Genomic DNA, 27,555 nt, shown 5'->3' on the forward strand with positions numbered 1-27,555 from the left:
CGGCCCTCCGCAGCGTTCTTTCAGACAGAGTACGTTTTTGGATCTACAGCAGAATAGCAACATGTAGAGTATGGATTGTTTTTTTTATTTACAACATATTTAACTAGTTACAGAACCCTCTAGCGTTTCTCGAACCTAATGGGCCTCTTTTAATATTCCTATACGGTTTGCAGTCATGCGAAATGCTGCCCTTGCACTTCTCCCTTGAGATGCTGAAGTCATAAAGAATAATAAAGGGTCCATTTTAAGTCATTTTGTGATGGCTTTTGTTTATTAATACGATGCAACCTATATGAGAAGAGGTTTGAGGATTTTTGGAGAAATGTTAACATTTTATTAAATTAAAATGCCAAGTGGTCCCCCTATTAAGACCCAATTCCAATTCTACCTCTTAGCCTCTCCCCTTATCCCTACACCTCATTTTGTGCATTCCCATGAAGGGGTAGAGGTGTCCCGATTCTTTTTAGCTTAAAGGCCTAGGGCTAGGGAAAAGGGGTGAATAGCCCTTTGAATTAAGATTTTTCAGGACCACGCTCGAAACCAAGGGCTAAGAAAATTTCCCAGAATACACCAGCCACAATGGCAGAAACGCTGTTCCTGGAATTATGGAGATCCACAAATTAGTATTTTTTTGTCATTATTACGAATTTTTACAACAAACAAGCACATGTTTTGAAATATTCATAACCGCGTTCGTGTTGTACCGTCATGCTTTAAAAAAAATCCTAAAATAAAAACTGCTAAATTTTGCAATCTATAATCTTTTTGATACATTTAAATTTTGATACATTTAAACAAAACTAATTTATTAAACATATTCATAAGATAAGGTAAGATTTATCTTATCATAACATAAGATTTATCTCTTGATATTTTCCTCTTTTTTAAAATTTGTATTTAATATTTTTCTATGACATAAATTTGGGTGTACTAGTTTTTAGACCGGTATCATAAGTTATTTTGTTAGATAAGCTCCAGATTTCGCAGTTGCTAGCACGTTCGCCTCACAGCAAGAAGGTTGCTGATTCGAGCCTCGGCTGGGTCAGTTGGTGTTTCTGTGTGGAGTTTGCATGTTCTCCCTGTGTTCGCATGGGTTTCCTCCGGGTGCTTCAGTTTCGCCCACAGTCCAAAGACATGTGGTACAGGTGAATTGTGTATGCTAAAATTGACCGTAGAGTGTATGTGTGTGTATGTGTGTGTGAATGAGTGCGTTTGGGTATCCGCTGCGTAAAACTTATGCTGGATAAGTTGGCAGTTCATTCCACTGTGGGGACCCCTGATTAATAAAGGGACTAAGCTGAAAAGAACATGAACGAATTAATAATTATGCATAATGGTCATTGCAAGTATTGGTCAATATTTTTGGGAAAAGATGAAAAAAAGATATGAAACCCTCTATTAGCAAAAGGAGAAAGCATGCAGTAAACCTCCATCTGCTGTTCTCCCATTTTAGTGTGATTAATAATTCCTTTACACAAGTAGTTTACATGTGCTCACACACACAGTGCCATGTTTGAGTGGTTCATGGCATGCAGAGCTTTATACCATTATGATGTCATTTGATCTGCATTAATAGAGGACTGAAAGAAAGATTGTGACGTGAGATTTCTAGGTCATGTGCATTATGTGAAGGCTTCTGCATACTTGGTGCCACCATATTGCTTTTCCAGGCTGTAAGGTTTAGTCTAGAGGCTGCTTTGCATTTAGAACACTGCATGCTCTCATTTGGTCCATTGCTGAGATTACGAAGCTTGCCTGAAAATGCGTCGAACATTCCCACTGTGCTTGTAAAAGTGGTGTGTTGAATTTCTTTTGTGACTTGTTCATCGTGCTTAATGGATTAGCAGTCTGACTGACCCAAATACTTCAGCGGTAAAGGCAAGACAAACAGGGCATGTGTATGTTCAGACTCAACGCCTCACTGGGTGATTTCTTTTCTTGTTTAGATTAGTTTCTCCACTACAGACATTGGCTTTTCAGAGCCTCCAAAATATGAGGAACAGGTTTGCATATTGAACTGGTAGTAGTCTAAGCAGTGTCCATCTGCGTGTGACGTACTCAGTCACCTGTCTGGTTTGGCAAGGTTTTATTGTGCTTGTTTTGCAGTATAATTGTTTTGAACACAATGTTGTGAACTAGCATTACTTCGAACTGCTTCTCTGCTCTTAGAGAGTGGTACAATTATTGTTTTAATGGTTGCGGTGTTGCTAGCAGTATCACAACCAAAAAGAAACACAAAAAGTGAAATGAGTTTCAGTCCAGAGATGGAGGCATCTGACAAGTATTGAGGAATTTTGTCTATCAAGATGACAAAAGGGACTGTAGTTGCATACAGTAAACCAGTGCAGTGCCATACAGTAGCAGCAAGGTTATAGTTGGCACTGTTTATTTCTTATTTGTTTGGTTTTTTGGACCTCAGTGCTTCTTTGCTTAAACCCTTTAACTGCCTGCTCTGCAAACGGTTGATCACATTTTGACTGTTTCAAATAATAACTTAAAGTAATTTTAAGAATGACTGTTTTAAATAATAGTTTACACACACACAGCATTGTTGGTTTACAAAAAAAAATCAAACAAACATAATTCTGTTGCACTATTTTGGTTTTATCGTAAAAAATCAGAAAGCATGTTAAATGAGAATCTGAAATATTTTATAGCATACTTAAGATGATTTAGTATTAAAAATGCTTTTTGATTTTTTTTTCTTACACTTCATTTTTTTTCTTATTTTTATAACGTATGTATTAAGTCCGGTACTTTTACCTTAATCCGACAAATCGACGATTTTATGGAAATTATGGAATATGTTGAAAAAAATGCATTGAGTGTGTTAACTATCAACATTAGGAGTTAAAGAGCCCATATTATACATGAAATAAGGTCATATCTTGGTTGTAAGGGTCTCCAACAACAGTCTAATATGCATGCAAGGTCAAAAAACACTTTCATGGTCTTATAATCTGCATTTATTTTTACCTAATTATCCCAGCGACTCCTGTATGAATCGTCCAGTGATTCATTTGTTCCCAAACCCCTCCTTAGCGCGAAGCTAATCTGCGCTGATTGGACCGATGACAGTCTGTCGCGATTGGTCGACTGCCTTCAGTCAGAGAGGGAAATGGCCAATAGCTAATCAGCAATTTAAAAAGTAATCACAGTTCATACACGCTCGATAGTGTAGGCGTGGACTTTAGCTGCCACACTATGGCGAGTGGATAGTGCCACGGATAACCGAACGAAGGAGACAGTCGTGTACTCGCCATACCACACACACACAAAAACACACACACAACTCCGGATGACAACGCTCCCGCTTCAGCCCGCACCCGCCAGGTTTTAGCCTGAGAACCCGCTCCGTTTTCTGCCCGCCGCGCCCGGTCCCGCTAGAGCGGAGAACACAACCAAATATCACCCAGTATACAGTCCAGACAGCCAAGCTGTCAGTATAAAAACACACACACAGCACAAAGTACACAAAGCTCGTTCGTTCGTTCGCTCTCTCTCTCTCTCTCCCCGCGCCAGATTTCTGCGGCGCGGGAATACATTTCCGAATAAATCGCGGGAGCAGAACTCTAGCACGGAGCTCCATAAACAAACAGCACGCGTCGCGTTTTTAACGTGACTTTGCACGCGATAAGATAATATATCCAGTTAACCTGATACAGTACACGCGGTTACAAGTAACAAATCACAACTAAATACATTTGCAAGCTAGAGTAAACGAGGCAACAACTTTAACCGCACGTACTTACACTTGAGAAATGTAGGAAGAAACCCATCCTGACGTCCATCAGTTACTCTTTACTGATCCTTCCTTTAACAAACTCAGATGAAGTATTCTTTGTAGCATGTAGCTTCCAGAAGTTTCCAACTGCTTGGTTATAATGCTGATGTTTCATCTTTGGGTAGAGACTCAATATAATATCCATCTGCAGTGTGACTTCAATCGACCGGCATGTTTGTGTGCGTGTGTTTGTGGGTGTGCGTGTGTTTGTGGGTGTGTGTGTGTCTGGGTTACTGCGTCAGAGGGCGGGGCCTCAGGTTTGAAATCTCCCGGGTTTGCGCGTGCACGTGAAAAACTTTGTTTCGTTCGTACGTCATGGCGAAACACCTAATGAGTCGGTATCAAGGCGACTCATTTGAAGCACTATGATTCGACTCTTTTATAGACGAATCAACAGTTTTAAACACTGTATTCTTACAGATTTAAGCCTTAGCTGGATACTTCACTTCACTTAGAGCTGTGTTACACACTACATGGAGGGGAATTTTCAAAAACCCATAATATGGGCTCTTTAAGAAATCCCATCCAAAAATAGCTTTCTTTGTGGGGCAGTTAAAGGGTTTAGACCAGAATATTGCTTTTTAAATAAAATAAGGTCTTTCTGTTAAAGCCATGGACCAGAGTACAATACTTATGTCATAAGCAACTACAAATATCAGCTTGAGAGATCCCCAACTTTTCTCCCCATCACTTCCTGTCCAAAACAGGCCACTCTACAAAATAGGCCATAAAATAATCTTTTTAAGCTACACAGGAAGCTTGTGAAGGAAGCTACACAGGAAAGTGTTCAGTTTTTTTTATTCATTTATTTTATTGTTATAGAAAATTGTGTGTTTAAATTAAGTAAAAACAAAGCGGCAGCATGATAGCATGCACATTTAAGGATGTTTAAACAAAAAAAGTAATATCAGGAAAATTGAAGTCAAATAAATTGATTAAAAATAATTATAAGGTTAAAAGGTTTGATGTGCTTCTAGAAGATGTATTTTGGTAAATAAAAAATACTACTCAAGTTTCCAGTACAGCACTATGCCATCGTCCACCGCCGATGGCCGAAAGACATCGCGATGCTGAGCCGGCATTGCGATCCTCCAACCCGTCGCAGCAGCAACCCGCTCGCAAAAAATACACACTTAGACCCCGTTTACACTTATACATCTCACTTATAAAATGGCATTTTAGAGTGTAAACGATCCACGTCTACACTGGCGTTTCATCTAGCATTTCTGAAAAGATCTCCGCCCACACTATACTGCTGAAAACACATCACGTGACCACACATATACACACTCTGGCATGCGTTGCAGCATATGTGCACATCCGAGCTCCAGGCAGTGGGTGTTTTAAACACAAAACCCCAGAAAGCATTGCACATTGAACAGTTTATCAAGGATGTACCGCTGGATCACGTCTCACTATAGTTGTTAAACGTAATATTCAATTAACCTTGTCTCTATCTAACAACTCTTTGGTCTTTTGAAGGTAACGTGTCACAGCATCAGTACACTGCTTCAGTCTTTCACTTTCACGCTTGTACGTAGTAATTTTAGCAAAAGCCTCAAATACTGTTGTTTGGTTGCTGTTGGTTGTGCATTGTGCTTTTTTACCAACCAAAATTGTCAATGCCATTATAATGACACAGATCCCTCTGCCTGCGAAAAAAGTGATTGACAGGTGGTAATTTGTGTGTAACTTATCTTTATTTATCTATGATTTGATTATTGGTAAAACAAAGACCATGTGGGTCAGGTTGTCAAAACAGTATTCTACAAATAATTAATTTGTTATGAATTAATTAATTGTTCATAAATATGCCATGGTCCATCGCAATGTTTCACATTAGACATTGCACGATGCCAAATTGGTCAACATCGCCCAACCCTATAGGGTATATAAATATACCATTTATAAATATAACATTTATTGTAAACACTTTATTGAATTATATTAAAATACAAGAAGTTAATAATGAAGTCGAAAATAATTAAATACGTCTAACATAAAGGTACGTATTCTTTTACACATTCACCTCTGGTAAAAAAAGAACAATTGGACTGCAAATGAACTGTGTATGCAGACATCCCTAGACAAAAGATACACAGACAGTGAATAAACAGTCACTCAACTCCGATGGCCAAAATTGGCTTAAAGCAATCATGCATCCGTTCATTTCATTGAAATATTGGGCTCAAAATGAAACACTCACTTGAATATCTTCTTGTTTGCCATCTTTTATTTCCACAAGCACAAAACCCCTGACTGCTATCATTGGTCATGATGATTTGTTGCATGGACTGTGGTGTAGTAGGCCGCTGTGAAGATTGAATCAGACGACACAAAGGCCGGCATTAACAATTCAGTAGAGCTGCTTGTAAAAAATCACTCTAAATCATAAAATGACAATGGGGCATGGTCCTACTGCCTCATGAAAAAATAAAAGCCCCATGTTTTATTAGCTTGACGGCCACCTCACAAATTTCCAATGTCATTCATAGTGTGTTTTGCGAAATGTTTAAGGTTCTAGCCAAAATATGCACAACTAATGCCAAGGCCTGTTTATGACAAACAAATTTAGGTAGTCCTGAATTAGGGCTGGGCAATTCGGCCTAAAATCAAAATCTAGATTAATTGAACATTTTAACTCGATGACGATTCATAAACGATTATTTTATTCATTTATTTTGTTTTTTCCCTTATAGTTTCACTGACAAGTTTTGTACAGTAAATATGGTCACATATTACAAGTGAGAGATTTTTAAATGTAGGGTGCATTGCTTGACTTTAAAATAATTGCAGAAAACACACACACTATCTATCTATATTTAGTAATTGAACATGCTGAACAACCATTAGACCTACTACCTACTATATGTTTATTTATTAAACATCAACAGTGAACAACTGATATTAAAACACATTGCCTTAAATGCGGCTCTCTCCACCCATCGTCATCACAGCTACCAAGCCGACCAATCACATAGCTTGTACTTTGCGTCAGTGTGACGTATAAGTAAATTTTTTGGAGCGGTGCGCGGGTATGCGATGACTGCGCCGTACTGTACATATGCCCTTGGCAGACGTAAAATATCATCATAATATAATAAGCATAAATCATAATATGTGTAATTCAGCCTTAACAGAGCAGGGTCATGTGAATCCACACACGGTAGGGATAGTAATTGAAAAAAAATTGACCTGCAAAAATGAAATTGATTATAGGTTCTGAATGTAGATTTTGATTACTTTTCGATTAGTCGCTCAGCCCTATCCTGAATGCCATTAACACTATTGAAAGTAGCAAAAAGAGACAATTTACAATCTTTAAAGGGATAGCTCATCTCAAAACTGATCACAAAAGAAGTTATTTTGAAATATGTTGGAAATCTGTAACCATTGACTTCTAAAGTATTTGTTTTTTTATACTACTGAAGTCAATTTTTCAGGTTTTAAGCATTTTTTTTTTACTTTCTTTTGTGTAAAACAAAAAGGAAACTCAAGGTTTGGGACCCCATGAGGGTGAGTAAATAGTGAAAGTTTCATTTTTGGGTGAACTACCCCCTTAAATACTAGTACTTTAAATTAGCCACTGGTGTCACAAATAACAAAGGTTTCTAAATTATACTTTGTGTGACCGCTTTAAACTTCAGAGAATTGTCATAATAGTTTATTTTCTGTTTCAGCTAACATTCTGAAGGTCAGTGGCTTGTACATGTACTGTTTTAGTTAATGTTCAAAATATTATCAGATCCCCCCACTATTTTCCCTTCGATTTAATTTTTCACCAAAATTTTGGGTTGTTTGGGTATGTGATGCACTCAAGAAGTCTTTAGAAATACTGTAAAATACTGTAAAATTTTTATTTTTTCAGACTGACAGTTGCAACAAACCCTTACTGTAGGTCCATAAGTTAAAACCTTCAGTAAAAATAATTTCCTTTTACCACTATGGGCTATTTTAAATAAATGGATTTGTACAAGTAGTGATTTTTTTTTTCTCAAAGAAAAAATAAAAACCACACGTTTTATTAGCTTGATTTATTACCTCCTCACAAATTTTTTATGTCACTCATGTGTTTTGTGGAATGTTTGAGGTTTTAGCTAAAATACACAAACTGATACCAAGGCTTCTTCATGACAGACAAATTCAGGTAGTCTTGAATGCCACTACAATAATTGAAAGGACCAGTAAGAGACAATTTGCAAGTTTTAAAGGGACAGTTCATTCCAAAACTGATCACAAAAGAAGTTTTTTTTTTTAAATGTTGGAAAGCTGTAACCATTGGCCTCTATATTATTTGTTTTTTCATATTAAGGAAGTCAATAATTAAATGTTTCCAACATTTTTTAAATAGCTAACATTCTGAAAGTCTGTTGCTTTTAAGTGTCCTTTTTTACTTAATGTGCAAAATATTTTACTTTTGAATTTATTTATCATCACATATTGGGTTGTTTGGGGATGCACTCAATACTGTAAGTCTGTAGAAATACTGTTAAAACAGCTATTTTTTAAGTCATACAGTTGCAACAAACCCATAAGTTCTTAAGTTAAAACCTTCAGTAAAAATAACCTTATCTTCTACTACTGTGGGCTATTTTAAATAAATGGATTTGTACAAGCTGTGAGATTTTTTTCTCAAAGAACTGTGGAGACACGGAGGCCGAGATGGGTCTTCGTTCTTGGTTTCATAAATAGCAGGCATGGTGTCTTTGAGCCTGCGGTGAAGAGCACAGCCAGAAACCTACTGACCCGCTTTGCACCAAACTGCACACTACAGCCAACAGCTGCCATTAAAGCAGACCATGTGATCTCAGAGTCTCTGCAGTCACACACACACACACACACACACACACACCCATATTTATAATAGTACAGTCTGCCAGAGATGTAATGGCTGCGTCGATACAATAATATATCAAAATTCCTTCGCTTCATGCTGTTGCATTAGTACAGTACTGCTATTGATATTTTTAAAAATGTATCCAAGTGTTCATTCATTCAGATGATGAAGAAGCAGGTGGTTTATAGCATTTATAATGTGAAGTCTTCGATTCAGCGCCGGACTAAAGTGAAGCCATGCGAGACAGATGGAAAGTGATACTGCAAATTCACTCTCTTCAGACACCTTGAGTTTCCCTCGCACACATTCAGACCAGTTTTTATCTACTTATGATTTTGTGGTTCAATGCAATTGAATTGGCATATTTAGTATTAAGGTACATGTTTTGCTGTGACACATGCTGAGCAGAGTAGAAAAATGACTCATTTGTATATTCTCTATTGCCGTTATTGGTTCTTTATAAAATTTATTCAGAATTAATGACAAATTGGTTGTCAGTAGCTCTAAATTTCCAAAATCCAAAAGTTTCAATGTTTTTGTCTTTCACACATTTTGATTGCTTGACGTTAATTGCATTATGCAAGTTTTGGCATGTTTAAGATATTTCTTAATAGGCCTGAATATATATTTTAATATTGTATTTATATATTTTTGTATTTCTGGTGGATCTGGTCTATCAGAAGGATCATTTTAAGCTTTATTCACACTTGAAGTTCATTTCTCATGGTTAGTTGGAACTAGAACAAACAAGCAAATTATGCATGTGCTCCTGCATCACTTAGCACACATTAAAGAATCAGTTCACCCAAAAAAATGGAAATTGTGATATTTTTCGAAACACAAATGAAGATAATGTAGAATGAATACTAGAGCTCTCTCATCCTCCGTAGACAGCAACAATCTGGAGATGTTCAAAGAAAAAGACTTCAGTGCTTCAACTGTTTTCATAAAGCTCCAAGAACACTTTTGTGTGGCACAAAAAAAAAGTATAAAAATGACTTTTGAGTCTGGTCTACTTTGTCTTATTTCCCGTGTCAGAGTAATGCCATTAGATTCAGCAGCACAACACACAAGCATTGTGAAAACAAGCACCCTAATCTGATAAACACAGATGAACAAAGTTGTTTTTACAGGTTTTTTTTTGTTCATGGCATTTTGTAGGAATACTGTTGAACCACTGAAGTCCTATAGACTGTGTTTTTGGTTCCTTTTCTGCACTTGCATTGTGATTAGGGCTGCACAATTTATCGTTTCAGCATCGATAACGCAATGTTTGCATTTGCAATAGTCACATCACAGATATGCAATGCAAAGGAACTACAGAAATGTAATTCATTAATATTTATTCAAAATGTATACAATATACGCAATAAATTTATATGATATATGCGAGAAAAAAGTTTTGTCTTTGTTTCTAGTCCAAATATATACATTTCAAAACCAAAACAAGATTATTTAACTTAGCCCACTGGCAGATAATTTTGCTTGTTTAAAGGAAAAACTTTAAGAATTTTAAAACAAAACTATATTTTTACTTAATCTAAGAATTTGTTTTTAGATATTTGGGCAATATATAGATATTTGAACTATATATATTTGCACTAGAAATGAGAGAAAGCAAAGTAAGAAAAGCATTGTTTTCATTGTGATTTTTCAACTTCTTTAGCTGAAAACTGTTAAAATCGTCAAATAGCACAGAAAAATGAAATATCGCAGTATCAGTTTATTTTCAATATCGTGCAGCCCTAATTGTGATTATTGCTCTATATGGGGCTTGAGAGAGCTCTCAGATTTCATTCTACAATATCTTCATTTGTGTTTCAAAGATAATATCACAACTTCCTTTTTGCATCTAAAATATCTGAATTAGTTTTTATTAGATGAACGTTGCCTAAGGCAATTGGGAGGGCATGAGGATGAGTGATTAATAAGAGAACACAACCAATCCTTTAAATAAATGATTGTTTCACTGTAAAGTCTTTAAGTAAAGATACACTCACCGGCCACTTTATTAGGTACACCTTGCTAGTACTGGGTTGGACCCTTTTTTGTTTTCAGAACTGCCTTAATCCTTCTGCATAGATTGAACAAGGTACTGGAAATATTTCTCTGATATTTTGGTCCATATTGACATGATAGCATCATGCAGTTGTTGAAGATTTGTCAACTGCACATCCATGATGCGAATCTCCTGTTCCACCACATCTCAAAGGTGCTCTATTGGATTGAGATCTGGTGACTGTGAAGGCCATTTAAGTACTACAACTCATTGTCATGTTCAGGAAACCAATCTGAGAAGTAGCCATCAGAAAATGGGTACACTGTGGTCATAAAGGGATGGACATGGTCAGCAACAATACTCAGGTAGACTGGGACGTTGACACGATGTTGGAACTAATGGGTCCAAAGTGTGCCAAGAAAATATCCTTCACACCATTACAGTACATCACCACCACCAGCCTGAACAGTTGATACAAAGCAGGATGAAGCACCGCTTTTTTTTATTATGTTGTTAACGCCAAATTTCGGACCATTCTCTGTAAAGCCTAGAGATAGTTGTGTGTGAAAATCCCAGTAGATCAGCAGTTTCTGAAATAGCCAGACCAGCCCATCTGGCACCAACAACCATGCCACGTTCAAAGTCACTTATATCACCTTTCCTCCCCATTCTGATGCTTGATTTTGAACTGCAGCAGATCATCATGACCATGTCTACATGCTTAAATGCATTGAGTTGCTGCCATGTGATTGTCTGATTAGAAATGAGCATTAACGAGCAGTTAAGACAGCTGTACCTAATAAAGTGGCCGGTGAGTGTACAACGACATTAACAACAGAACTGCTTTTTGACATTTATATTTTTTTCACCAAACCTAGCAATCATCTCAAAACAATGCTGTCTGCTGGGCTGAACATTCCCATTATATGTTGACATGTGATAGTATTATTTAAGCAACAGCGAACTCATAAAGAGTCAAATTAGCGCCAGCGATTCCTCCATCACACACAAAAGAAGATATTCTGCGAGGGCTACGAGGAGTCAGGTTTCCAACACCTGCTTTGATCTGTTATGGGCAACATAAAAAGGAATAGTTGAGAATTCTGTACATTTCATGGCCATTTCATCATATCATGTCCTGTTCTTGATTCAGTTACAGTAGATATCTTTGGTACACGTTGCATTCATATTTTTTTTCAGACCTCACAGTCTGCTTCTTTTATGCTGCACGGTTCAGATGGCAGCCTTCACACTTTCTGTTAGATGAACCACACTGAAAGACCTGTGACAGAATAGAGTTAGTTTTAATCAAACCTAACCTGTCAAACCTGCCTTATACTCCAATTGTTGACTGCTTTAAACTTTAATGTATATGTTTGTGCAGCTATTTGTTAGTGGAAGCTTTAGGATAAGAATAAGTGTGTGTGCGTATCTGTAGCCAAGGTTACAGCCCTGAAATATTAATGTGGCCCTCTCTGTCTGCTGCTCAAGACCTTCTGCTGTCATTTGTCGAGCAGGTGTGCGAACACGTATATGTTTTGTCTCTGATTCATATAACCTTTACTGGTGCCTTGTAAGATATACGAGAAACACATACACTCACTCACTGAAGATCTCCTTGGTTTTTATAACTTACCAAACCACCCAGTATTCAAATATAGAGTGGAACCTAAAGTCAATAAAAAAATATTATATTTAACTTTCATCATATGTTGTGTGTGCCTACATGTTGTTTTTGTTTGTTGGTGAGTTGACTTTGAGCTGTAATAAAGATATTTTCAGATTGCAAAGGTTTGTCTGTGCTAAAGTACAGCTATTAAAATAGCAGGTGATTTACATTCCTAAAAGATCTTTAGAAGAAAAATAAGGATTGTAGTCCCTTACCAAGTTGTTTGCAGCTTTTTTAAAGGTGTAGTTCACCCAAAAATTTAAATTCTTTCATCATTTGCTCAATTTCCACTTGCCTCAAACCTGTTTGACTTTTTTTTTTTTTGGAACACAAGGGATGATGAAGAATGCTGTAAAAAAACAAACAAACTAAAAAAACAGGCATTTATTTATTTTTTAGAGATGCTCTGGAAATGTTGGACCTAAACTCGACTAAAAATTGCAAATGCTTTGTAATAATTACAAAGTTTTTTTTTACATATCTTAAAATGGTCAACAGAATACTGCGTCTGGTTTCTCTTGAGGTTTTTTCTTTCACTTTCGTCAGTTGGTGAAGTTTTGTTCCTCACTACTGGCTTGCTTGGTTTTGGGACTTGTGGAGCTATGCATCAATGGCTTTGCTCTTTAGTGTTTGAACTTTTAGCAGTGAAAATTATACCACACTGAAGTGAACTACAGTGGTCCCTCGTTATTCGCGAGAGCTACATTCTAGAAATAACCCGCAATAGAAGAAATCAGCGAAGTTGGAGGGGAGATTGAAATCCTGAATGGCATCAAACATGTTTTGAAATGATCAGAAAGGCTCAATTTGTGTTAAAATATCCCGAAAAGTATTAATGTTATATTTATATTCTACATATCACTAAAGCACAACAGCAGCCTGTTTACGTTCATTAGATATAATCAGGGCCAGAGTGGGACTCCTTTTCAGCCCTGGAGTTTCAAGCCTTAGACCGGCCCACCTCAGTTCACGACTGACTATATTAAAATAAGGTAATTTCCAATTCAGTTTCTAATTACACTATCACGTCGTTTTCAAGAAAACAGCTGCTTTAGAACTTCAAATCTTCAACAACCTTACAGTTTTATATGTCTTAATAATAAAAATGAAAAAAAAAAAAGTTCACTCGGGTGAGGATCGAACACAGATCGACGGTGTCGAAACGCAACACGCTGACCGCTAGACCACAATGGGGCTGTTATGCTTGTTAGGCCGGAGAGATACTTAATCCTCATCATTACCCTGCAGGCTACAGTTTGCTCATGGGGCTGCGAGACAATAAATAAGAAGAGCGGAGCTGCGGCAAAATAACACTAGCAAATAACAATTGCGTCTTGCCTTGTGCTACATTGCGCCGGGTGTATTATAGGGCCCATTGTATTTTACTTTGAGAAACATTTTAAATATTTTGGAACGGTAAACATGCCAGGCTAAATAAATTAAATGAATCAATGACTTGTGCTGTCTTCATTAGCTTCTAAAACACTGATTTCATTGCAATAGAAAATGGCATCTTTGATATCTTTTCTACCGAAGATACTGTTGTCCTAAAAAAAACTAGCAAATAGTGTAGGAACGGTGTAGTAGAAAATTTGGGGGTTTGGCCGAATAACAAACCACCCTTGTGCAGCCGTTGAAATGAATGGGTTTCATAGCACAGATTATTGTTTGTTTGTTTGTTTGTTTGTGCATTTTTCTTGACTTGAATGTTATTAAAAGTAGAGGAAATTTTCATGTATGGGTGAACTATACATTTAATGTTGGTTTTACTAAAGCGTTTTTTTTAATTAAAAAAATCTATTCATGTGAAATGATCAAATATATGCACCAATTAGCAGGATGTTTTATATCAAAGCAATGTTTTTTTTTTCTTTCTTAGAAATGGAGGAAATCATATTTTGGCCTTACTGCCCTGGTGCTTGTTTCAAGAGCTGTAGCACAGGATATGGTATTAAATGTTAGAATGATAAGAATGCAGAACTACAAACGGTCTGCAGAAGAAAAGATCAGTGACTGGCATGTCTTTGCTTCAGGGCTTTATTCTTTTATATTTAGTTTCCTGCAGAGCTCCATGTGTACGTATGGTTTTATTATACGTGTTCAAGCAACATAAAAGTTTGTGGCACAGAATCTGTATTTTCATATTGCTTGGATGTGTTCAAGCATACACGTACAAGACAGAAGCATCTTAATGTTTGCTTTTGTTGTATATTTTATCTCTTTCGACCATATTTTCTAGACTTTGCGGTTTTGAATTATCTAAAATGTGCAGCAACTTTCTGTTTATTTCAAAGAGAGTAATATAATGCAATTACTGTCAAGTAGAGAGAGGCTGTTGAAGATTTTATAGAGCATTTTCCACATGCTACTAGTTTCCATTTTTGTTTTAACTAAATTTGTTTAGGCTTGATGTTTCTAATAAATGTTGTTTAGGGGGAATGGCACTTTAATTTTAGTTTGTTTTATACCATTTTCATATTATTTCTGTACTGAGCGCTGTTATTTAAATAGATTTGTTGTACATTTAGTGTTACTGTATATTTATTTAGGTTTGCCAGTTGCCCATTTTGCATTATTTGTGAACGGGATAAAATGTAACTTATAAACTAATACAACGTAAAAGTAAATTAATAAATTAATAAATGCTGGGTTCCACATAGGGCTGGGCGATTAACTGATATTATACTTCTGCTAAGCGCACATGTACGGTACGACACAGCCTTCGCATATCCACGCACCTCTCAAAAAATGCAGCGTTTTAATGGTTCAGCATGTTTAACTACTAATTATAGATAGTAGATAGAGTGTGTTTTCTTCAATTATTTTAAAATCAAGCAACTCGCCCTACATTTAAAAATCTCTCGCTTGTAATATGTGAGCATATTTACTGTACAAAACTTATCAGTGAAACTAGAGGGCAAAAACAGAAAATAATTTAATATTTGTTCATTAATTGTATTTTAGTTAAAATGTTCAATTAATCGAGATTTTGATTTTAGCTCGCCAAACCCTAGTTCCACACAATCGACCCCCCGAAAAAATATAAAAATCAAGAGTTGTGTTGTCTTAGCTTAAATTAAATAAGTAGTTTAATAAACAGCAAATGACAGTTCTTGAGTATATAGTTCAGATATTATAATTACAAAATGCTATATAATTTTTTTTTCTCTCAGCAATGCTATTGCTAATGCTAAAGAGGCAAAACTGGAATATCGCATAAAAGACATGGGTAAAGCAGCGTTTCATCCAACGAGTCAAAGAGAACAAAATCGCCACTTCCTGACTAACTGGTGCCAAATATAATTTTTCATGGTAGGAGAAGCTGCGTGAATCTTTTTTTCATTTAAAAAAATTACTTTTGCCTCAGAAGACAAATGTCCATTACAGTTTATGCGCATCTTTTGTTATCGAATAAAAATGTTATCCTACTCCATTATGCAAATATCTTTTTATGCGCATTTACAAAATGCATGCGCGTCTTGGCGTTTTCATCAACTGTTTTTTATGCACATCTCTAAAATGTACATAAAAATAGGTGGATGCCAATGATTAATCTGTAATAATTTTAGGTGTAATTTAATACACCTTTTCAGTGGCCAATTAAGCATGCATGCCATTAACGTGCAAACAGTACTTTTTATTATTCATTTTTATTTTTTTTGTAGAGATCGGGCGCCCTTGTGTGTATTTTGTAGTATCCTTTGACATATAAGAGTAAAAGAGTGATGTTTAGGGTGGTAAACTGGTATATCTGACATTCTTAGTTCAGTCCAGCTCTGTCCATACTCACACACTCACAGAAGTAAAGCACTCAGTCTCATTTCACAGCTGCTGAGTGGAGCTCGTGTGTCACTCACAGGATACAACATTACTGCTTCCACCCACGCCACCAGCTTCACTCTGATCAGGTCGCTAGGCAACCAGGAAGTCACGTTGTCCCGGAGACTAGTGGAGTGTAACATCATCCAGAGAGGAGGACCCAGAATGAGAGCTAGAGTGAAAGAGCGAGTGATGCACAGCTGATGTCTTGAGTATCATTACCTATGTGCCTGGCACTGACAAGAGACATTGTGAAAATAGGACGTTTACTAGTGCCCAGCAGCGGCGACTTCTGAGTATAAGCATTTGGCTCATTGGGTTTCATTTAGGGATGCACCAATATGGATTTTTTGGCTAATATCGATACGATAACTAATAATTTGGAGCCTACAACTGATAAACTATAGCCAACAAATATAAATATTTCTTTTATACAGTGAAAAGCTGATTTTTTTCTTCACAAACTTCATAAAAGTTTGATCTGATCTTAGAAACCGAATAGCCTCCTCAAAGAAAAAAAGGCATAATTTTATAACTGCAGACCTATATTCAAGATTTCACATACATCAGCATGCCAAATATAAATTATTTCCTTTTCTTCGCATAGCAAACTAAAATGCAACTTGGCTGTTGTATAAAGATTATAGGTTAAATAACAAAATGGGACTTCATTAACAAACAAGTTAAATATATTTTAAGTAAAATGAAAAGGAAAGAACTAAGAACTGAAACCAGCTCAAATGTTCTTGAATAAAACGTGTTAGTGGTATGTACATATGTAATGACCGAAAAAGTGTTTTGAGAGGTGCTTTGACAGTTCAGAGCCACCGTACAAATGAAAAGCTTAAATACAGATTGTATAATTTACTTACGATAAATTCCTCTCACTTGGCGTTTTAGATTGTTAAGAACACATGTAGCTGCTGCTCCTCAATCAAACAGCGCTTCTATATTCATTCTTGCTGCCAGTTGAGTGAAAAATGTTCGATGAAAGGTTTGTGTTAAACCGAAGTGAGTTTAAAACTTTAACTGCAAGCACTGCGTGATGTACTCAGACTCAAATTATGATAGAACACCTGAGCTTTGAGCACAGATAACTTTATGAAAAAACAGTGCAGAATATAAAGACAGTATGTGGCGGACTCCTGAGAACCCCATTGCTGGATTCAGTGACTGGCACTCGACTCCCCTGCTGCTGTTTGGGGTGCTTTTGGTGTGTTACTATGTGTGTGCGTGCTGATCACACGTGCTCATTATAATCATTATAAATATGCCGATTTAACTGAATACAATCTTGTATTAACAACACAATAGCAAGCAATGCGTTGATAATAACAAATAAACATATTAGCACTTATGCATCTCTGCTATTATGTTTACACATGTAATATTTTTTTTCTGAGGCGATTTAAACCAAAATACACAATGACACTCAGTCAAACATTACTACAATATGAATATGGTTACTTACTGAGTTATTAACGCCAAGCAATACCACACAAAGAAAGGACGAACTTTGAAGGAATAAACAATGTGAGGTAATCTGTTATAGTGCACTGGACAAGTCTGAACAAGTTTTACCCACACATGCGCGAGGCAGGAAGTTCTGTACAATTAAGTAATCTATCAGTTTAAAGATATCGCCCTAATTTTGACATCAGACAGATAACGATAACATTAAAAATAACATTTATCTGCCGATAACAATATGCCCGCCGATATATCGTGCATGTTTAGTTTCATTACATGACATTTACAATTTAATTAAGAGAGACCAGTGTTTAGTAGTAAATGAATAGCAAGTCATCCAGGTATTTATAGTCTTATTTATTTATTTATTTTATTCAAGTTAGTTGTAAATGCATAATAAAAAAAAAGAAAAAATATATACCTAATTATAAATTATCTAACAATTATTTTATTTTTTTCTTTTATATATATATATATATATATATATATATATATATATATATATATATATATATATATATATATGTGTGTGTGTGTATATATATATATATATATATATATATATATATATATATATATATATATATATATATATATATATATATATATATATATATATGTATGTATGTATGTATATATATATATATGTATATATGTATGTATATATATATATGTATATATATATATATATATATATATATATATATATATATATATATATATATTATATTTATATATATATATATATATATATATATATATATATATATATATATATATATATATATATATATATATATATATATATATATATGCATGTATGTATATATATATGTAAGTATACTGCTGAATATATTTTCAGTTTTGGTTAAGAATAACAACACTTTAAATGAATTGTGTGTTTATGGCTCCTGTTTTTTTTATTAGATGTTAGTTTTATTTGCGATGTTATGAAACAGTGGCTAAACAGTTTTACAGTTTCTTGAAAATGTACTTTAGATGATTTCAATCTTTAGTTTCAATACAAAGGCACTGCCATTCAGAAACATAGGAGTACAACTGGTAACAGCTTCTCTCAAGGGACTTTTGCAAACATTTTGGAAGGTTCATTCCTTGAACAAACTATCAATAGATAAATAAACAATTAAGTGTGTAATCGGTGATGAAATAATTCTGTCTCCCTGTGTTTTCACCTCTACAGAAAAATTGTTATAAAGTTTGGAAAGAAGAAGCGGAAGAAGACAGATTCCTCAGAAGAGCTGTCTGATGATGACAGACCCACTCGAAGATCCTCTAAAGACGATGATTCGGTAAGTTACAATATGGTTTTCTATCTGTTCTTAACATGTCTCTACATGTCTTTTTTGCTGTCTTTTCCAAACATCTAATACACAGATGAACAAAAACCTGAACATTATTGCTTGGCTTTTTTTAAAACTGTGTAATGAATTTGTGCTTTCTGCGACATGTTAATGAGCAGAGGGAAGGAGGCTTAGACGACCGCTGTACCCTCAAATGAATTCCTCATCTTTCTTCTGAAACGCCTAACCTCTTATTCTCTTTATCCATGATATACCCCCATCCACCCTTCCAGATATAATTATCCTCTTTAAATACCCCCTGTGTTAATTAAAGCAGTGTGCTTTTGATGACTCAGTTAGGCTGTGGAGTTAAAGCCACAGCCGTGTGCATTCTGGGAAACACTGGGGTCTCGTGGCAGAGCGGGCGGCTCTTTATTTGGTCATCCTGAGATATTCTCATCCTCTCCATTTACTTTAACTCATACACATTTAGGTCATGTTATATTTGGGAGGGAGGACAGACTCTCTCTCTTTCTCTCTCGCTCTCTCTCTCTTTCTCTCTCTCTCTCTCTCTCTGCACTGTACTAATTTATTTAAGGGCCCCTGATGAGCATGTGTGATTTGCTGAGTGAAAAATAAAATTGTGCGTGCGCAGGGGTTCTCCTCTTCTCCTCATCACCTTGGATGACATATTTACATAGCGCAAGAATATTTTCCTGGTACTGAATAAAATATTTTTTATTTATTTATTTGAAAAATTACTTTAAAAGTTATTTTTAGACACTGTATTATGAGAATGATCAGGCAAGCAAGGTCAATACAGAAACAAACAGAAGTATACTGGAAATCTAGAGTCGTGGTCAGAAAACAAGAAGATGGTCAAAAGGACAGCAGACAGGAATAAACAAACAAACAAACAAAGCAATGGTTAAAACACGGCAAGGCAAGGGAAACGCGTTGTAATATCACAGAACTCTAAAACAGATAAACTAGTGTGTGTGTTTATGCGCTGCTTTTAATATCCATGTTATCAATTCTGAACAGCTTCAGTGGTGAGATTTAGCAATCAGTGGAAAACCAGAACAGGTGTGATTCTGTGCTGCATGACAGGATTTGTAGTCCATATGGTGACACATTTGTAGTCCTGAGTGAAAGGGAATGATTCCCAGTGATCTACAAGCCTGGATTGCTGGTGATTGTGACACTGCCACTCAAAAAGTCTGTTTCTTTTTATATCTCACACAGTTTTATTTATGCATTTTATTCAGCAAGAATGCATTAAATTGTCTAAAAGTAAAGACATTTATAATGTTGTTTATTATGTTTGTTAATTATGAAATAATTATGCTTCAAATTAATGCAGTTTATTTATTTATAAATGCCTGAATTTTCTATTCATTAGTGAAATATAATAGATGCATCAACTGTTCTCAATATTGATGATAACAATAATGATGATAATAATAATAATAATAAGTTTATTCAGCTTCAAATCAGAACATATGAATGATATCTAAAGGATTCTGTGATGCTACAGACTGGAGTAATGTCTGCTAAAAATTCACCTTTGCTATCCCAGGGAAAATGTATTTTAATACATGTTCAAGTGGACAACAGTTCTGAAAAAGTTATAATATAATATATTTAATGCAGCTATGGTAAGTAGAAGAAACTGTTGAGCGATGGTGTGTGAATGCCTCATCATTGAGAAAAAAATTCCAAACATAAACATGAAACCACACTCACTGTGTTTACAGAAGCGGCGTTCTAACAGGAAGGTCAAGAGGAAGAAGTATGAGGATGACGGTGAGGCCCGAATATCTGATGAGGAAATGAAGGTCATCGTCAAAGCCAAAAAGAGCAGCTCCAATAAAAAGCCTGCAGTGCAATTGTTTGTGGTGAGAACATAAAATCTCAGCGCTCTCTCATAAGCATACACTCATTTCTCTTCATGTATCCCAGTAGTTTTCTCATTTTCAATATAGTATGACATGTTTAGCAGAAGGGAAACCTGTGTGTGGATTAGGTCTGTGAGATTAAGCGAAAATAATATCTGATTGAAATTAAATTGTTATCATTATTTGAAACATTATGAATGCAATAGAACTGGTATTTTTACACTATATGAAATGGTTGACTGCCTGTTGTTTTGTTAGTACTTGAAATCATATTTTCCAAACTATCATCGCATATGAATGTCTAGAGCTGTCAAATTGTGAAGAGAAGCACACAGGCTTAATGCACATACAGTAACATATATATGACACTGTATATACAGTAGGCTATATTTAAATAGTGTTAATAAACATTTATTTAAACTATTAAGACATGTTGTGCATGTTATTCGGATAATTGAGCTGTTTATCAAATTTCAATTGCAAATCGAATAGATTTCTGTCAAAGAAGTCGCAATTAGATTTTTTTTTTTCTGCCCAAATTGAAAGTATTTGCAGTGTTATGACTGGACTCTGAGCTTCATATTTTATCTTTATTTGAAGGAGAATCCAACCGAGGAAGATGCTGCTGTGGTTGATAAAATCATGGCGTCTCGTGTGGTGAAAAAAGAGGTACGAGTTCAGCCTTCTCTTTATTTTAATATGCTTTATCTTAATATGCTTTTTTTGTTTTAGTATTATTATCTTTATTGATATTTTTAAAAGATCTATTTGCTCCAGATATTCCTTAAGTTGTAATGAGTTGTGATCAGATTTTTTAACAGCATAGTCTCTACTTTTATTAAAATTTAATTAAAACTTGTGACAAAGGAAATAGTTTTTACTCAAAGATGGCATTTTGCTATGACTGAAACGTTCTATAAATGTAAGTAAGGTGTATTTTATTCAGCGCATTTATCATATATGGCCATACACCCAATGTGCTTCACTATCATGAGGGGATCTCTGCACACCACCAGTGTGCAGCATCTACTTGGATGATGCGACGGCAGCCGCAGGACAATGCCGCCATTGCGCTCACCACACACCAGCTATAGGTGGAGTGGAGTGGAGAGACAGTGATAGAGCCAGTGCCAGTTCAGTGGATAGGGATGATTGGGAGGCCATGATGGGTAAGGGCAGATGGAGGGAATTTGCTGGCCTCGCTATTACCACTTCCAACATCAACCTAGTTTTCCCATGTGGTCTCCCATCCAGGTACTGACCAGGCTCAGCCCTCCTTAGCTTCAGTAACTGCTCTTGGGCTGCAGGGTGATATGGCTGTGGCATATGAATGTTTCAAATTGTATGGTAAAAGATGAGAAATTAATTAATTAGATTAAAAATGTATGTGTGTGTGTGTGTGTGTGCTTGTTAATATTGTTGCAATAACACTCATGAACATTTACTCATAGGAGAAGAACCCCCAAAATGTTAATATTGCAACAGAAACCAAACTGTTAATCATATTCTTCTAGAATGCTCTATTTTTAATCTTATCAAACTCTCAGATTTTTTTTACCTGGAGAGACTTTAAATGAAATATTTTTAAATGTGAATCCTTTTAAAATTGTAAAATTTGTATCAATAATAAAAGTTAAGTGATGTTGAAATCTCAAGAACAAGTTTATTTTAGATTCTGCACCAACTCCACTTGTCTAAATGAAAGCTCTTTAAGATGTTCCCTTTCGTAGACCCACTGTGTGATAGATGCAGTCAAACTCTAGCATCGCTTGGTCACGTTTAAGAATTTTCCTAAAATAGTTAATTATTGGATTTTGGTTTTTCAATTAATATCAGAAGTGATAGGAAAACAAGTATACTCTGGGCTTATTTTAACTATATTTGGTGTCAGTGATGATGCAGAATTATTTAAAAATCCACGTACAATTATGAAATGTATAACCCTTTTGGCAAGTAGATTGATCTTACTGGATTGGAAACAAAAAGATCCTTCCCGTTGCTCCACATTGATAAAGTCATGTCTTGCCTGCAACTTGAGAAGCTTTGACTTTCCCTTAAAAATAAAACTAAGAACTTCCAGGTATTATGGAATCCATTTATTGAGTGTTTTAACAAGAGAGCAGTGATTAAAACCCCCTTATTTAGTTTTTTTTTTCTTTTTCCTCTCTCCCCCACTTTTCTCTGTATTTTTTAGTTCTCTTATACATATAATATTAACATGATATTACAACGTTTTGTTTAAAAGAAAGAAAAAAGAATACATATGTAAAAGTTTGTACTGATGTAAAAATACAATAAATAGAATGTTTAAAAAAATGATGTTGGTGAATGTTGATGAGATTTTAATTGTTAGAATATTTTTTATAATTGTAGAAAAGTGATATTTATAAAATGTGGTAAACTTGATCTGTTTTCCATCATGACATTGGCAAAAATTTATTTATTTTTTTGCCGGAGAAGCTGATATGGCAATAAACTCAAAATTATCTTTCTCTCTGTGTGTTGTATGTGTCATTCTACAGGTTTCTCCTGGGGTATTGGTAGAAATTGAAGAGTATTTTGTGAAATACAAAAACTAGTAAGTCAATTATGCACTGCCTTTTTTGTCAGCTTTAACAGTTTTCTCTGTTTGCTTCCAAGCAGTTTTTTTTTTCATATCGCTAATAACCAGGAGCAGCTCAGAGAGCAATTTAGTCATGTGTTGATGAGCATGCATAATTTAGCGCATATGTAAGAAGCATTAAGTAATTATGTAAACGTGTGTGTTGTAGCTCATATCTTCACTGTGAGTGGGCAACGGAGCAGCAGTTAGAAAAAGACAAGAGGATCCAGCAGAAAATCAAGCGCTTCAAGATAAAACAGGCCCAAAAAGCACACTTCTTTGCTGATGTAAGAATGTGTTTGTTTGTTACTTTTGCAAACATTGTGTTCCCATTAAGAATATGTTGCATGATGCTTGAAGGTTTACTTTCATCTTGGTGTAGGCTACGATTACAGTGGTTTCTTATTTTAATATAGTGCTATTTCTGCATTTCTGAAAAGATCTCAATCCACAATACATGACTAAAGACGGAGGAGCTAAACATATCGGACTCTATATTAACAAAAAGCACATGGCACAAAAGCATTAAGGGCGTGTCCGAATACATTTTTGCTATTTTAAGTATTAAGAAGTACAATTTGCTCCCTGGCGCATGGTCTAACAGGGTTGTGCTTATTCTCTTAATGAGGTATAGGTGTGTTTTGAACATAACATGCATTAAACCAAATAGTCTCATCCCCCATCCCCTTTAAGAGTCAGTTGCGATAAAGGATAAAGAAGGAGCCTCCCTCATTCGGCCTTTTTACTTAAGTTCATTTCCTTCCTGGATAAGGAAACTGTTGTACGCACTCCACTGAAGACATCCATTAGCCTACATAAATATTTGGTTTGTTAAGCGCAAAGGTTTGTTTCAAAACTATTTCTAAATTCAGTTCTAATTTCAAGCAAATGAATATATGAACAATAAATGGCCAAAAAAATCTAAAAACACACGTTCTATTCTTATACTCCTTATAGTGACGTATACGTCTCCAAAACCCGACGGATTGATACATTTAAACTTGTTTTTTATTAAAACAAATATAAATATACATATAATAAATATTACTACTAAAAATAATATAAAAATGCAAATTGTCATGAATAAACTAAAAAAAAAACACCTGAGATGATGTTTAATGTTTACGTGTTTTGGACCTGCTCAGGCGCACAGCTAACGCGCTCTGCGCTAGACTTTAGACCAGCTCTCAATTGGTCAGTGGCGCAGTCTATTTCAGTTCCTCAAAATATCGACGCGCCAACAATTTGTCTTAACTCACCTCTTTTTTAGACTGGCACACCCACGAGACCACAAAGTGGCACAAATGGATTTAATATTTAAACAACGTAGTGCAAAATGTGAAAATGAGGGTTGCGCTGGTCTGAAAATACCAACAAATCATGCAAAACATGTCTTGCATCTTATTGCGCTAGGTTTGTGATAGGCCCCATTGATTTAAATATAGTTGCCTAGAAACTATAGACTATATACAGTTATTCAATTAAACATGAATGAAAACGACTAGTATTAAATTGTGTTGAGAAAATAAAATGAATTTATGTTGGTAGAAAAACTTTTAAATTTAGTGTTCAGAAGAAAACAAGATAAAAATCTTTTAAAAAAATCCATACACTTCTAGTAAATCCACCATAATGTAAAATGGAATTAGTTATAAAGAACACATGAATAAAACTAAATAAATAATTCACAAATGATAGTTATTAATCAAAAGTAAACATTTTAAAAGTTTTGTTTGATTGTTGTCGTAGAAACAAGGTTTTGTACTTATCAATGTTCAAGTATTGAAGTGAAATTCCGTTATTTCTCAGCACGTGGGTCATTTTTGGTCATGAAGATAACAGTACATCATTCAGAACTGTAATGGTTTAGATTTTTTTATGTGAACTCACTATAAAAAGAAAATATTGTGGAATTAAAAAATACACACTCAATAAATTCCTTCTTTTGACTTATTTCTTTGAACTTCAGTGTTTCTTATAAAAATTTGATAAAGCTCAGCATAATGGTTAAATAAGAGGGGCTCGACAAATCATGGAAAGATACATGAATGTGCAGCCATGCCTTCATTTTAGTAGTAGATTAAAACAGGGTTTGCAGCATTTCTTAAAGTTTTCAAGGGTCGTAAACTCTTTAGTAGTGTGAAGCACCAGCCTAACTGTAGCAAATGTTGTATGTTTAAAAACGAAAATGCCCTTGTATAAATCTCTATTATTGACTATTAAGATCACTTGATTGATGAGTATATGTTCATGATGTGTATGATTGTGTTACAGATTGAGGAGGACCCATTCAATCCTGACTATGTAGAAGTGGACCGAGTTCTTGAGGTGTCCTACTGTGAAGACAAGGACAGTGGAGAGGTAGCGGTTGCTTTGTGAATTATGTGTGATCGAGTGCAGTCTACACTCTCTGTGCTTCCTGAAAGCACGCTCTCTCTTTGTTCAAGCATTTTGTGTAAGTCTCAAAGCCTTCTTTGTGTGTTTGTAGCCGGTGGTGTATTACCTGGTGAAATGGTGCTCATTGCCATACGAGGACAGCACATGGGAGCTGATGGAAGATGTAGACCAGACTAAGATTGAGGAGTTCAAAAAGCTGCAGGCAGCAAAACCACACACAAACAGAATGGTGAGATAGCAATCCATTACATTACTTTACACTACTTTGTTACTTTGCGTTATGTTATGCTACGTTACATTGAATTCCTTTGCATTACATAATATTATATTATTTCAAACTATTTTCTTTTCAAGAAATGTATGATTTAGTCCAGCGTTGCTATTTCTATTCCAAATAAATGCCGTTCTTTTGAACTTTCTGTTCATTAAACATGAATTCACAGTTTTCCCAATCCATAAATGTGCACAATTTTGACTGTACATTTAAGGATGTGTTAGAAAAGTGGAGTAATAATTACATTTGTGTACATTTTGTGTTAGAATTAGTGCTGAACTCATCCCGATAATACTATATATGCATTATCTATATTGCAAAAAAGTGCAATACATTAAATTAATTTTATGTGCCAAGCATTTGTGTGCTGCATGCATACAGTAGGTTGTTTATCCAAATCTGACTAATCAGATGAGGCCATTACTATCTTTATCCCTACATCTCCATTTGGTGCTGTTAGGTGAAACTAGAGCTGAAAATAAATACTGATGCTGAGAGAAAAGAGAGCAAAATAACAACAATCAATAACAATCTGAATTTGTGCCAAGGTTTTATTCATGGCAAATGTTTAAAATTATTATTAGCTCAGAAAAAATATATATTATTGAGTATTTATTAAAGTATGATCATTACATAAGTAAATTATTTTTTATTTATTCATTCATTCCTTTTCCTTTGGCTTAGTCCCATTTATCAGGGGTCACCGCAGCGGAATGAACCACCAACTATTTCACCATATGTTTAATGCAGAAGATGCCCTTCCAGTAGGGCTGTGCAATTAATCGAAATTCAGTTTCGATTTCAATTTTGGCTTCTAATGATTATGTTGCTCTATAAAGCTGACTTCATGTAAAAATGACTAAAAGCATGTACTGTAATGTAACGTTTGCGACGTGGAATGTGCATCATTCATTGATGTACATTCAAATCATTCATGTTTTTAAAAGTGTGAAAGAGATCACATGCTGTTGTGTGTATGCGCTCAGCCTCAGAGATGAGCAGAGCACACACATCTAAAGTCATCTTAATGTGAGCGCTTTAATGGTCAAATACATGCAAAACTGTAATCGTTATGAATAATAGTGATTACAATTATGACCAAAATAATGGTGATTATGATTTTTTCCCATAATCAAGCAGCCCTACTTTCCAGCCGCAACCCAAATAATTTTTTTAATGCGGATATAACTGCATTTATTAAGTTAGTTATATCATTATAAATAATGTTTTTGCAACACTCATAAACAATATTGCATATTTTCATAGTATTGTGCAGCCCTGTTTATAATACTGAAATTTCAGTATGAATAAGTACAGAAATTTTAAAAACGTCCATTTCCCACTAACATTTAAGCACAGTTGAGTGCATTTTAAGTTTTTTTTTATATCAGTACCGTTTGGTACCGAAATTCAGTATCTTGACAGCACTAATTTATAATAATATTTTACAGTAAGTCTTTAATGTATTTTTTAAAAATACTTGTTTGGGCTTAAAAATAATAATA

At 35.1% G+C, this 27,555-nt stretch overlaps 1 protein-coding gene across 29 annotated transcripts in view; it reads left to right on the top strand.

Moving 5' to 3' along the window:
- Window positions 1–27,555, top strand: part of chd9 (chromodomain helicase DNA binding protein 9) — a 117,126-nt gene that overhangs the window by 52,488 nt on the left and 37,083 nt on the right. For 17 of the 29 annotated variants that reach the window (XM_087261485.1, XM_087261492.1, XM_087261497.1 and 14 more), the window contains 7 exons: window positions 18,780–18,888; window positions 20,637–20,777; window positions 21,378–21,446; window positions 23,300–23,355; window positions 23,549–23,666; window positions 25,654–25,740; window positions 25,868–26,005. In XM_087261485.1, coding sequence (XP_087117611.1) covers window positions 18,780–18,888; window positions 20,637–20,777; window positions 21,378–21,446; window positions 23,300–23,355; window positions 23,549–23,666; window positions 25,654–25,740; window positions 25,868–26,005 — 718 coding nt within the window. The remainder of the gene's footprint in view (window positions 1–18,779; window positions 18,889–20,636; window positions 20,778–21,377; window positions 21,447–23,299; window positions 23,356–23,548; window positions 23,667–25,653; window positions 25,741–25,867; window positions 26,006–27,555) is intronic. The other 12 variants (XM_087261494.1, XM_087261495.1, XM_087261487.1 and 9 more) reach the window with 1 other exon arrangement.

Source organism: Danio rerio, chromosome 7 (assembly GCF_052040795.2).
Source record: "Danio rerio strain M-AB ecotype USA chromosome 7, GRCz13ab, whole genome shotgun sequence".
Classification (NCBI taxonomy): domain Eukaryota; kingdom Metazoa; phylum Chordata; class Actinopteri; order Cypriniformes; family Danionidae; genus Danio; species Danio rerio.